This window comes from Cicer arietinum, chromosome 2 (assembly GCF_000331145.2).
Source record: "Cicer arietinum cultivar CDC Frontier isolate Library 1 chromosome 2, Cicar.CDCFrontier_v2.0, whole genome shotgun sequence".
Classification (NCBI taxonomy): Eukaryota; Viridiplantae; Streptophyta; class Magnoliopsida; order Fabales; family Fabaceae; genus Cicer; species Cicer arietinum.
The window spans coordinates 35,985,122-35,999,871 of NC_021161.2; the positions used below are offsets into that span (position 1 = coordinate 35,985,122).

General features: G+C 32.3%; 1 protein-coding gene and 1 long non-coding RNA gene across 7 annotated transcripts in view; one reads left to right on the forward strand and one right to left on the reverse strand.

Annotated features, from left to right (window-relative positions):
- The window catches only part of LOC101498807 (rho GTPase-activating protein REN1), a 34,645-nt gene extending 33,211 nt beyond the window's left edge, over positions 1 to 1,434 (forward strand). For 2 of the 6 annotated variants that reach the window (XM_012712953.3, XM_012712952.3), the window contains exon 24: positions 415 to 1,434. In XM_012712953.3, the coding sequence (XP_012568407.1) occupies positions 415 to 900 (486 nt within the window). In that variant the 3' untranslated portion in view covers positions 901 to 1,434. Of the gene's footprint in view, positions 1 to 351 lie in introns of all 6 variants that reach the window. The other 4 variants (XM_012712950.3, XM_004490374.4, XM_012712951.3 and 1 more) reach the window with 2 other exon arrangements.
- Positions 1 to 4,103, reverse strand: part of LOC140919303 (uncharacterized) — a 6,668-nt gene extending 2,565 nt beyond the window's left edge. Inside the window, exon 1 of the long non-coding RNA XR_012162000.1 lies at positions 3,552 to 4,103. This is a non-coding gene — a long non-coding RNA (uncharacterized lncRNA). The remainder of the gene's footprint in view (positions 1 to 3,551) is intronic.
- Between the last annotated feature and the right edge of the window lie 10,647 nt (positions 4,104 to 14,750).

Sequence of the window (14,750 nt, forward strand, 5' to 3'; positions counted from 1 at the left end):
AAGAATTTTCAATGCTTTGTATATAAGGAATCTTAATTACTTTATTCCTATACACATAGGTAATTCATCAAAGTCCAAACAATATTTTTACAAAAATTACTTTCTAAATAAAATTTAATAAACATGAATCACTTATAATAAACCCGCATAACAAACAAGGTTAAGAAAATCAAGTTCAAGCAAAATCAAATGTGAAAAATCTAATCCTGACACACAATAAATCGAATATGTTTCGTTAAGTAGCCAAGTTATTGTCAGCCTGATGACTAGGCAATTGCTTTGAACTGAAATAACCATATTATATTGAAATTTGATGAGCTAAATAGACTTATTCATTAAATTATTTCATAGCAGGGAGAGAATTTCTCTGGTTCTGCATTTACAAGACTGACATCCAAACTAAACTTTTTGAAGGATCGCCGAAGTCAGTTTTCAAATAATCTCCAAAATATAGCTAAAGGAAAAGGATTTGAACTTCAGCTACCACCTCCATCTCCCAACAAGGCTCGAGGATATGAGTTTCACATACCGCTTTTTTCCCCAAATAAGTATCGAGGATATGAGTTTCACATACCCCATCCATCTCCAAATAAGTCTCGAGGAAATGAACTTCAGTTACGACTTTCCTCTCCCAATAAGTCTCGAGGGTGTGAATTTTACATACCTCTTTTATCTCCAAATAAGTCTCGAGGATCTGAAAGTCATTCTCCATCAAACTCTGGGAAAAGTAGAGGCTATGCAGATTATTCACCTCGACACTCAGAGAAACTTAAAAAGTCAGATAGCCAGCCATATCTCTCAGATAGGCAGAGCGAATATTTACAGGCATACTTAAAAAGAGGACTGTCGGAAGGGCATCATTATCAGCCTCATGATATTGATAAAGGTTATTTATTTTGAGGCCAATATATTTTTACATATCAAATTCCAGATGATAGGAAGCCTCTGCAATTGTTCAGCATTGTTTCTTTTGTCCAAGTGGGGCATTGCTATGCCTTCAACAATGTTTTGTGTGGTTTATGAAGTACAGCAAGATAAGGATCCTTCCATGTTAAGGCCTATACTCAAAGAAGCAGAATTGTATGTAATTGTACCTCAAAATACAGGATATATAAGGCACAGTTCAACCATCTCCCATGACATAAGCCAAACTATTTATTTATTACATAATAACATGCTGATTTTTGCTGGCTCCTTGACAAGCATGATGGTTTTGTTATTACATTACAACTGCATTAATATTTACTTGTATGGCCTTAGCTGGCATTTGCAGATTTAGTCCAATTCCATTTGGTCTGAAATCATAGAGCACAAATTGCAGAGTGTATGAATGGCATGGTGTGTTCATGTTACAAGTTTTGGGCAAATATTATGGGATCTTCGATAGGGATGAAATTTTAAGCATTATGAAGCTTTTAGTCATATGTTTTTATAGAGACTGGCGTCCAAACGAGTGTCCGCTTTTCTATTGTGCTAACGCATGTTAATTATAGCCAATAATTTGTGTACTTTTTATTTTGATTTTAAATCAAACAAATGCTTGTGTTAGTGAACAGTTTTTTTTTTTTGACAATGTGTTAGCGGATAGTTAAGATAGAGTACGTAATTTTTTTAATAACCGAATAGTACTATATTTTTTTTTAGAAAACTGTTCAGGATAATTTTGGTATTCTTATAAATAGGCTATACCAAATTCCTCAATCCCTTTTATTATAGATCATAAATTATGATAGATTATATATATATATATATATATATATGAAAAAAAAGTAGAGATAGTTATAAGGCAGAACATCCCATTTTTTGTTTGTTGTTGGGTCTCTACGGAGATTCACATTGATGGAGATGAGAAAAAAATTATTGGCTACATATTATGTATTATTCTGAAATGAATTGATTCTGCTCCCTAATAATTCATTCTTCTAGAATACTCTTATAACTAACCGTTGTCAATACCCTCCTTCAAGTTTGGTGGATAGATGTCTATCATACCCAACTTGTTTATAAGAAACTCAAAGTCAGACTTAAACGGTCCTTTTGTAACCCAACTTGTTGAGCAGTAGACACAAACAACATGAAAATAAGGCCATCATCCACCTTTTCTTTGATAAAGTGCCTATCAATTTCAACATGGTTGATTTTTAGAGATGCTAATTGTTGCCTTGTTATCATAATATAGCTTAGCGTTGCTCTTGGATACTACTTTTTTTTTTTGCTCTTCCATATAACCAAGTTTCCCCAAACAAAAGTACAATAGCCGGAGGTAGATTTTATGTCAGTGAGAGATCATGTCTACTCTGGATCAGCGAATACTTCAATGCCTTGTTGTTCAATCATTTGAGGAAACAAACCTTTGCCTAGAGCACTCTTGAGATACCTTAAAATTCAAGATGTTCTTCATGCGGTGAGTGCATTAATTGACTTACTAAACTCACTCCAAAGGCTATATTCAGATGAGTATAAGATAGACAAATTAACCTCCCATCCAACCTTTGATATCGAACTGTATCTATAGGATTTCCATTGTCACTGCTTCCAATTTTCTGATTAGGATCTATGAGGGTATTAGCTAGTCTGCAACCCATCATCCCAATTTCTTAATGAAGGTCCATAATGTACTTTTCTATGAAACTACAATTCCATTTTTTGATAGTGCAACCTCCATTGCTAAAAATATTTTCCGGATCCAAGATCTTTAATTTCAAATTTTGCCACAAGGGATGCCTTAAAGTTACTTATTTCACCTTAATCATCTCCGATAATTATTATATGATCTACATAAACAATTAACATAACCATCTTACCTTTGGAAGAGTGTTTCACAAACATGGTGGTTCATTTGGACACTGAGATCTCCTTTTTATAAATTGTGAAAATCTCTCAAACCACGCTCTAGGTGACTGGTTCAAGCCATAGAGGGACTTTTGAACCCTGCACACTTTATAATTAAAGTTTTAAATCCAGGAGGTAAGTCTATGTAAACTTCCTCCTCTAAGTCTCCATTTAAAAAGGTGTTCTTCACATCGAGTTGTAGTAATGGCTAATCTAAATTTACAACCAATGATAGGAGGACCCTAATGGTATTTAATTTTGCAACAAAAGTCTTGCCTTGTACCTCTCAACTGATCCATTTGCCTTATACTTAATAGTAAACACTCATTGGCACCCACAATTGTATTTTCTCTAGGTAAATCCACTTCTTTCAATGTTTGATTTTTTTTCTTTAAATTTTTCATCTCCTCTAAGGCTCCTTCCTTCCACTCAGGAACCCATAGATCCTCGTTGTATATCTCTTAGAATAATTGTTTTTATCATTTCACACATAAAAGCTCTAAAGGTAGAATACACTTTATCATAAGATATAAAATTGAAAATCGAATGTTTTGTACAGGACCTTATACCTAAAATTCGAAATAGGATGTTTCCTAACAGCAACAAGAAAACTAGAATTATCAATCTAGGGTTCAACAAGGTCATAATTAATGGGAACAAATTTTGGTTTAGGGCTAGACTCGTCATAATGGGTTGAGAGGAGTTAGATGTATTTTTACCTGATGGGTCCTCAAATGTCTGGCAGTTTTGAGAATCACTTGGTTTTACTATTTGAGACCTTTTTCTTCCATAAGTATACATGGTCAAAGGGTTGCATATCTTTGTTACCAATTTGAGTTGTCTCAATTTCATCCTCTAGTTCTGGTAAAGCAATGTCCTGAATGTTATGTTGATGGCTATCTTGGCTTGATTCACCCAAATTTTGTGTTTTAAATCTTAATTTCATTTATAATTCCAAATGTTCAGAAGGAAAATCTAAATCTAAATTTTTTGTCTAAAAATAATAATGTACATCTTCCTCTTTTTCTCTTTTTTCCTCTGAAGATGATCACTACAAAGCAAAATGAATTTTGTTGGAACCAAATTTGTTTCTTATTCATGCAGCTTTGCCTTTGACATAATTATTCAAGGAGCACAACATCAGACTCCAACAATCAAGTTAACACCTTTAATAGAAGGTCAAAGTCTAATAGATTGACCAAAACACTAAAAAAGACTTGGTTGTATCAGAAATTCTAAAGGTCCGAGAACAGGCCTAATTTTTTTTTTTGTGCCCCAAAATCCAATCAATAGTATGAAAGAAGACCCAATTGAATAATTTCCAAAAGCAATCCTGAGAAAATACGCATCATATATTTTTGGAAGAGTTGCTCATATCAGATTCAGAAATAAAGAATTGGCTAATGGACATATTATCAGAACATATCTTTTATAATTATATTTGGAAGAGGTATTTGTTGACCATAAATAGATACTCAAGGCTGAAGAAGAACTCATCGAACCAACAAAGTTAGAAATCCTAAAAACCAAATTTATTCAGAAAAACCTCAAGAGTTCAACTTTTCTAAGTATTTAGAGTTTCAAGTTTTAAGTTCTAGCAAAACACTATTTCAAAGCAAAATATTGTAAGTGTTGTAGTGTGGAAAAAATATTGTACCAAATCTGCTTAGTAGAAGCAAAACCAAACAAGTTTCCAACTCATTATAACCCAGCCCGATAATTTGTAGAGTCAGGTGGTAGTTTGCATCTAACAATCTGTGGATCTCAAGTTGTGTAGAGAAGACTTGATTGTAGGGTCAATGTGTGGTTTGTCTCAAAAAGTCTGTAGGTTCAGGTTGTTTTGAGAAGACTGGCTTGTAGGTTCAGGTGTTGTTGTAATTCAATATTTGAATTAATGGATAAATTCTTTTTTTTGTGAGGGGACTAGACGTAGCTACCAAGTTGATGGTGAACTAGGATAAAATCTGATGATATTTTTGCTTCTGCTATGTCTGTTTTTTGCTACCTCTGATTAGTTCAAACAGTTAAGTCACTAAATTATAATCAGAATTAGAATTAAGAAATGAGTTTTAAATTTAAACAAACACAATCAACCCCCTTCTCGTGTTTGTGCACCTTCATAGTTTTCAAAAAGAGTATTGTCCATAATAATGAAAAATTTCTTAGAAATGGGACCAAAGCATTTGTATCCTTTTTGCTTGGGAGCATAGCGAACAAAAACACACTTTTTTGCTCGGGGATCAAGTTTCCATTGGTGGGTTCATAAATATGTACAAAAACAATACACCTAAATATTTTTAAAGGAATACGGAATAAGAGTTTATTATTTGGAAGAAAAAAAATTGTGAAAACAGCAAAAGGAGTTTTAAAACTCAAAATCTTGCTAGGCATTCTATTTTTCAAATATGTTCCAGTTAGAATTGCTTCGCCCCAAAGATACTTTGGTGGTTTACTTACAAACAAAAATGCTATAGCAATTTCAAGATGCCTATATTTCTATTCGACCACACCATTTTTTTTGGAGTGTCGACACAAGAACTTTGATGAATAATATCATTTTCAAGAAAAAAAATTGTTTTAAGTGTTCGTTAAAATACTCTGTTCCATTATCACTTTGGAAAAATACGATTTTTTCTTGAAATTGTGTTTGAATCATTTGAAAATAGTTCTTGAATATGTTTTCAACCTCAAATTTTGTTTTCATTAAATAAACCCAAGTGAGTCGAGTGTCATCATCTATAAAATTTATAAACCATCTTTTTCTATTCGGTGTAAGGTCCATGCAAGGTCCCCAAACATCACTATGAATTAGAGTGAATGCACTATATTGTTTATAAGTCATAGGGGAATAAGAGAAACAACTATATTTTGTAATTTGGCAAACCTTACAAGAAAATTGATTTGGATTATTATTCTTTAAAATCTGGAAATAGATACTTCAAATACAAAAAGTTTGGGTGACCTAGCCTACAGTGCCACAACATTATTTCTTCATCTTCATGAACCAAAGTTGAATTGATACCATTACTTATACGCTTTTCCCTGAAGGTCAGCATCATCTTCAAAGAGGTAGAGACCATCAACCTCCTTAGTACTGCCAATCATATCACTAATATAAACTCCTAAAATTTACAACTAAAAGGGTCATGTGTTAGTTTACTTATGGACAGAAGATTGCATGATAAATTTGGAATACGAAGGACATTATGGAGAGTTAAAGTCTTGATATAAGAATAGAGCTAACACCTGCTATGGTAGAAAAGGTACTATAAACTATTTTTACCTTTTGTGACCTGCACATGATAAATTTGGAATACGAAGGACATTATGGAGAGTTAAAGTCTTGATATAAGAATAGAGCTAACACCTGCTATGGTAGAAAAGGTACTATAAACTATTTTTACCTTTTGTGACCTGCACAGTTACAATATGTGGAAAACAATTTAAAAACATTCAGTCGTGTAGTTGTTAAGGCAAAATCCAAAATCAAGTGTTTTGAGATAAACAAATAGTTATTTAATCACAAATCATGATTTTGATTATGTTACTATTTAACTTGTGTTCTTGAGTGATTTATTCAAAGATAGGTGATCAAATATATTTATACAAAATTCAATGATCTATCCATGAAAAGAAATAAAAAACATCATGTCTTATAAGTCAAAATGAACTGGAGATTGATCAGAAGAACATTATGATTATTTCTTATTAGAGAAAAAGTTAAGATAAATCATTCTCCATATTCCAAACCTCAAGTTAAAGCAAATCAAGACTTTTCAAATCAATAGTCAAGCCCAGAACTTGAATTGAAGGCCCAAAGAAGCAAAATAGCCTCTAGATTGATGACCTGATTGATCTCCAGATTGATGAGCTGTGAGCAAGGACAACAACGACATGAGCACACTGTTGTTGCATCCTTTTGCAGAACACCTTGCATGCTTTTGAGCCAAAAAAACTAAGACTTCACAACTCATTCAATCATTCATCCATGTTCTCTATAAAACTCAGAAGCAAGAACGTTCTAGTTTTATCAAAGAAAATTTTAGACCAAATAACGCATGTGTTTAATAGACTTTAATCTAAACTAACAGCTCGCAGAGGTTCAATAACGACTATATTGAGCCTCTTCAATCCTCTCTTCATCTTTAAAAGAAATATCAAGGAGAAGACAATGACAAGAGTTTTTAAGGCAACCATTCCATTCTTAAACATCCATACTCAAGAAACAAGGCTTTTCTCTTAAGCTAAGCTTCAACTCTCTCTAGTTATATTCAATGATCACTTTATTGAATTCTTGCTGATAATCAATCTCAAACAAGTTTTGACTAGTTTTTAGATCCAAAACTATTTTATCATACACATCATTTATAATTTAAGTCTATCTCTTAAGATAGTTTGAATATGTTGTAAAAATATTTTTTTAAGTTATTAAAAGGTAATTATAAAAATCCTTTTTGGACTGAAATGTAACTATAAAAATCATTTCAAGGTTGAAAGGTGAATTCTAAAACTGATCAAGAGTGATCAAGAAAAATAGTGCGAAAGCAAGAACGTTCTAGTGCTAAGCACATTAGTGGAAAATCTCACAAATTGTGACGACTAAATGTAACTCACCTTGGGTGAACCAGAATACATTATTGTGTGATCTTTTTATCCTAATCCTTATTTATTTTTCACTCACTGATCAGATATCACATAGAACTAATCTGTTTTATTTATCTCTAACTTACCCATAACATTTTGGACTTTTTATTTAGCTCTAACTTACCATAACATTTTGTTTATAAATTAAGATTTCATAAAGGGATCACAATTCAAACTTCCTTCCTTGTGATTGATATTGCTACTTCAATTGGCATCAGAGCTCTGCCTCTAAAGGTTAAGCACCTACAAAGTGTTGGAGGAAAATATTCAAGAAAAAAAAAAGAAGCAATGTCAAAAGCTAAATATATTATTGAAATAGGATCGTCAAATAGACCACCTTATTTTGATGGTACAAATTACTACTTCTAGAAAGGAAAAATGCAATTATACCTTAAATCACAAGATACAAGAATGTGTGTATCATAACAGATGGAAACTTCTACCAATAGTAGATCAAAGTGATCCAACATCTGCTGAATAGAAAGAAGCAGACTAGACAACAAAAGACAAAGCTAAGATACTTTGAACTCTAAAGCTCAATTATTTCTATCTGCTTCCTTGAGTAGGGAGGAAAGTGAAAGAGTTGATGAATGTGATACGGCCAAAAAGTTTAGAGATACATTACAAACTCATCATGAAGGAACGTCTCACATCAAAGAAACAAGGATTGATATTTGTGTATGAAAATTTGAACTATTTGAGATGAATGAAGAAGAAACTATTGATAAAATTTATTCAAGATTCATAACCATAGTAAATGAAATGTGCTCCCTTGGAAAGGCATACTCAGTCTAAGATAGACTAAGAAAGTTTCTGAGATGGCTCCCCATCATATGGAGACCAATGGTCACAACCATAAGTCAAACCAAAAATCTTGAGACACTCAAATTAAAAGAATTTATTGTAACTTTAAGAGCGCCTTCTTCAAGAAGATAAACTAGCAAAGCAAGGCAAAATAATAGCTTTAAAAGCTTCACAAAACCTTCTAGAAAGCTCATCCTCACTATACGATGAAAAAGAAGACTTAGATGAAACAAAAATTGGTCAAGAAAAGCTAATAACGAGGTAGTTGAAGCAGCAATGTCAATCACAAGAAAGAGGGGGTTTGAATTGTGACCTTTTTAAAATTTTGATTCTCGTGCTTAATTTAAATTAACTCAAGATTAATCTTGGTTGAAACAGAATGTCCAGAATGTTCTGGGTATGTTAGAAGTGAATAAAATATATTAGTTTATAGTAAAATATGATTTGTGTGTGCAAATAATAAAAGATAAGGGATAGAAATATCTCACACAAAAAGTATATTGGTTAACCCAACTCAAACTAGTCTAGTCTTCACAACCATGAGATTTTCATTATGTGCTTCAGAACCAGAATGTTCTCCTTCACATCTTTTTTCTTGATCTCACCTTGATCAATTACAATTTTCACCTTTCAACATAGGAATGATTTTTACAGTCACCTTACAACTTAGAAAGGATTTTTACAAACACACTCAATCTAATATAAAAGATAAACTAGAGTTACAAATGATGTGTATGATAAAAAGTGTTTGGGATCTTGAAACTTCTCTACACTTGTTTGAGATATATAAAGACAAACTTAGTAAATGATCATTCACGGATATAGTGAAAAGAGCTGGAGTTTGCTTGAAGAGTTTTTTTACGTGGTCTTACTTGAACAAGTGTTAGTAGATTTGCAAATTGAACTATTGCCTTAATCTTTCAATTGATCTTCAATTTATGAATGATAAGAGTGTTGGAACAAAGTTGGTTTTATACTTAGAGTTTTGATGTTAACAAAAGTATTTTATGAGAGCAATATATTTGACTTCATAGAATATGAAAGAAAAAAAATTCATGCTTTTGAAGACAATCTAAAATAAGATTTGAACCATATTTATAATTGAAGAAATTTTTTGACCAAGTTGAAAGAAAATATGGTCAAAATTTGAAGAAGATATGATCAACATCTTATCAACAAGAAGACATAAAATATTTATTATAAGATTTGATCAAGATTTATCACAAGAAGATATGAATTATTTACGAGAAGATTTAATCAAGATTATCTACAAGAAGATATGAATTATTTACAAGAATAGCAGTAGTGAAATAAATACCTTTTTTGAGCTATGGAACAAGATGGTGTTACTGACCGACATTTTTGTGGTTAAGAGTTTATAAAGATGCTCAAGGTGCTCTTTAGTGAAGGGAGATGACTCATAGTTGAGTTTTGCTCCATATTTTATTCACTTGAGACTTGGGAAGCTCTCCCCCCTTCATTCTTCCTCTTCTTCCAATTTTGTGGTTTTCCATGAATTTTCTAGAAGATATCTTTTATATATCCTTATCCCTTGTTTGGACTACCACAATCGAGTTTTAAGACCATAAATTTAAGAAGAATTCTCAAGATCATAATAGCAATCGTGAACAGCCTGCCACACATCATTTGTGGTTGGGAGGAATAAATATGGCTTCCTAATAGGAGATCCATTAGGTTGATCAGCCAAACGACTATTAGGAAATTTTATGACATCCATTTTTTGTGAGTTGGATATGTTTTTTATAGTTCAATAGTATCTCCAATCAAATAGCTCATTTCACCATTCCCATCAAAGGTTAGTTATATTGAGCCCATTCAACATAGTTTATGCCATTCAATTTCTAAATCAATCGTTGTCGGCTTGAATTTATGGACCGGGAGTCAGGTATGATGGGGGATATTATTTTTTTTTTTCTTGACACCATGTGGTGTTAGGGGTTGTGCTAGGCTAGAACAAAAGGAGAATTGAAAATCTCTTATGGTATTATTTTGAAATCACATATATAGGCAGTGCTGCCTTTATTACATAATAAATGCAGGAAACGAAATAAACTAAATAGGGAATCAAATCAAGAGATTCAATTCTAATCAAAACAAAATTAAGACCAAATTAGATTGTAATGATATGATTATGTCCACTCATAACTATTTCTTCTAGAATACTTTTAGAACTAACATCTTCATGGAAGAAGTTTATATGCTAAGGTTAGTGGAAGAACCCTGAAGATTTTTGGCATGATAAAGATGACTAAGATTCATATACCAGTGTATGTCCAGAGTCTTTGATGTCTAAAATATGATTTGGTTGAGAATAAATACGGTGAAGGGGCTAATGATGAAGTATCATGTATTGATAGTTCTACTCTATGTAGAACTATTGAAAGAGTTGAGAAGGTTAAGTATAATGTTGTTGGTCTATTATCAAAGTGACACAGGAGAGAATTTTTGAAGATTATACATTTAGCAAGAATGTCAGCAAAAGAGTGTGATGTTTTTTTGGTGGTGGTTGAAGATGCTGAAAACACAAGAAAGAGGGAGTTTTTTATTGTGTTTTTTCTTTTGTGAAAGATAATTTGCATGTCTTTTACATAAAATTAATCTTTATCAAAATATTCAACTTATTTTTATAAAACAGGTTTAGGCAAAGTAAGATTGAATCATAAAGAACTAAGATGAGAGAAGAGGAAAGATAAAAGAGACACATATTTTTATACTAGTTCACAACAAACTATTGCTTTATCTAGTAATACCTTTATAGAGAAATTTGGTATTACATACAAGTATTCTTTACTTTGCCTCTTTAGGCTTTTTTCTCTAGCCTCTTCAGGTTGTCATCGTCAAAACCTTCTTCAACTTTCTAACAGCTTGTCGTTGAGGTTCATAAGAGTTGTACCTTTTCAGGTATCTCTTAAGGGTGAGAGGATTGTTGTCACTATCGGACTGATTTACATCAATTTTAATTTGTGTTTGAATTTACACATAGTTTTTTTTTTAGGATTCTAACTCTCATTGAGAGGATGTTACAGATAATGTCCTATATCAATACAAGTGTATGAGAACACTTTGACTGATTTATATCAATTCTAATAACTCTCTATTGAAAGGATATTTCATTCATCCTTTTCTTTTGATGTGTTCTTGTCTTTTTCAGTTTTCTTCTTAACATATTTCCTTTTTCGTCTCTCACTCTCATAATGGACTCCGTGAGTTCTTTTTTAGATAGAGAGAAAAAGTGTTCATTGAGAATATTACTGTTGGAAATCTCACGATTTAAGGCACACCAGTCTTTAATATGTATCAATAGATATATTTATAATGGAAGTAGAGGATATTATGATCATATCATGTCTTAAAAACTTTTAGACAAGTAGCATATTCAGAATGTTCATCAAATGATGCACTAATGCTTTGTCTTTTTGGAGTGCTGACTTTCATCATAGCGTTGACTTTTTTTAGGGCATACAACATAAATCAAAGTCAGACGATCAGATGTTTAAAGTGATGATATGATTATTAGAGGCAGACAGTCACTTGTTTGTGTAGCTTATCAGAGGTAGATAAACAGAGCATGGTTGCGTTCACTAGAGGCAACTGAAACAGACATATCATGTATTTTCAGAGTCACCAGAACTAGAGTATTGATTGCATTATCGGAGTCAACCAAAACAAAGTGTCGATCGCGTTAGAGTGCTTGCATCAGATCAGACAAATGGAGTGAAGTGAAGTCTTGTTGTTCTTTAGTTTAATCATCAGAGGGTATAACTTATATCAGAACACATGCTTTGTAACATTTGACTTGAACTACATAATGTAATACTTCTTATTTAAATATTAAGGACTGCTCCATTAGTAGACGTCGTTAATTGTATATTAGGAGATAATATTTTGTGTTTAAAAATATTAAGATTATTGTCTCTAATTTATTTGTAATTTATAATACCTTAAAATGGATAGTCATTAATATAACTTTTTTCTTCTAACATGCTCTATAGATTTAGAAAATACAGTTAAGGGATAATTGTTCTTTATTTGTTTATTTTTATTATCATCAAAACATCAACTAGAGGATTGTAGCTAAAATAACTTTTACACTAACAACAATGGATAGGAAGAAACAAAAGGGAAATCAAGCTCATAAAGTTTTGATCTCAAACATTTCTAAATAGGTAAGTTCATGTTATTGTTCTTTTGATAGTGGTAGCAATCTAAATAAGGATGATTGGAAGAATTGGATTACTTTACATGAAAACCGAGAATGTGGCAGATTCAGTGTGGGACATAGGAACATCTATTGAGATTAACTATAGAGGAGAAAATAGTAATATTGTTAATTTCATCTCTCAATTGGAAGATATAGACATAGAGGAGTTTAAAAATGTAAGGGGGCGAATTCTAAAAGGAAGTAGTGATGTTTTTCAAGAGCACAAAAGGGGAGTGTGGTGTTGTGTGGTTGATCATGAAGATAATAAGTTATAATGCAAGGGGTTTGGGCAGTACAGGTAAAAAAAAGGAGATTAATTCTATTATTTATTTAAAGAAACCATATATAGTTTGTTTATAGAAAACTAAAATGGAGACACTTGATCAAGTTGTATCTGTTAAGCTGTGGAGATTTAAGGAGGTGTGTTTTTCTTTCCAACCATTCGTGGACAATTATGGAGGAGTTTTAACTATATGGAAAATCGATGTTTTTTGAGGCAGAGTATTCGGTATGTTTAAATCATGTCCTTATTATTGTACATGGAAAATGGAAGAAAAGTGGGGAACATTGTGTAGTGGCGAATATGTATACACCTTGTGATAATAGAGGTCAAAGAAACCTTTGAGGTCAACTAAGTAGAAGCATTAACAATATTTTTGGCTTAATTTGTGGGGATTTTAATGTTATTCGTTTTGAAGATGGGAGAAAAGGTAGAGGAGAGTATTTGAGGAATGATGATATCGTGAATTTTAATTTGTTCATCGATAATGCTGAATTGGTGGACTTGTCTTTTATTGGGATGCAGTTCACCTGATCTAGTCTAGATAGTTTATCAATTAGTAGACTTGATTGTTTTTTATTGTCGGGAGATTGGTGCAATGTTTGATCGGGTTGTTAGGAATATGCCCTTGATAAGGGTTTATCATATGATTGTCCTTTTTTTTTAGTGATGACGAAGTAAATTGGGGGTCGCACCCATTTTGTATGCTGAAGTGTTGGTCGAAATTTCCAAAGTATCATTATTAAATGCGAGAACAATGGATTGCTAAGGATGTTTTGGGATGGGGAGGTTATGTTTTGAAGGAGAAATTGAAGGTGATTAAAGTGAGTTTAAAGGAATGGCATGCAAAACATGGGAGAAATATAAAAGAAAAAGTTAAACCTACAAAGGAGAGGCTTAATGAGTTGGAGGAAAAGGGTGAGGAGGCCACTCTGTGAGAGGAGAAAATTTTGGAATGAAGTTATGTTTCAGCTTAATTGCTCTCTCTATCAAAGGTCATTTGTAACATAAATTGGTAGAAGTCTCACATTTTGTGGCTTAAAGAATGTGACACCAACTCTATGCTTTTCCACGATATAATGACCAAAAGGAGAAGGCATAATGTTATTAGGAGTCTTGATGAAGATAGGGTTTAGGTTCTAGGGATGGAAGGTATTCGTGAAACTTTGTTTAAGTATTTTTTTCGCTCGTTACTCATTTGTTCAAGTTGATAGGTGAGGAGTGGAGAATTTACAGTTTTAAAGTATTGGAGTTGGTGAGGATGTAAATTTGGTGGCTCAGTTTAGTGAAGAGGAAGTAAAGCATGCAATTTTGGATTCTGTGGGTTATAAAAGCCTTGGACTAGATGGGGTAAATTTTGGATTCTTGAAAGATTTCTGGAATGACGTTAAAAGATACTTTTTGCAGTTCTTGTCAGTGTTTCATACAAATGGAAGGCTTCTAAAGGATCTAATTGTACTTTCATGGTTCTGATTCCAAAGGTTGATAATCTGCAGAGATTGTCTAAATTTATATCGATATCATTGGCGGGATGTATGTATAAAGTGTTGTTGAAGATATTAGTTAATAGATTGAAACATGCGATTGGACAAGTTATTTTGGAGTCATAATCAATGTGTGTGAAAGGGAGAGAAATTTAGATGGTTTTTTTAGAGTCACAATCGACATTTGTGAAAGGGAGACAAATTTAGATAGTATTTTGATAGCGAATGAAATTGTGGATGAGGAAACAAGAATGAAGAAAAATTATTATTTAAAGCTGATTTTAAAAAGGCTTATATTTAGTGGAATTGAGCTATTTTAAAATGAACATTTAAATATCTTTTCAAAAACAAATTAATAGATTCAAAACATATAAAATGCATAACCAACGCATGTTATTTGAACCCAGGCTAAAAGTTGGGGGATAATGTTGAGATAGAATTTTGACAATTTGTTTATTCATAATATTCAACCAAAAACTCATTA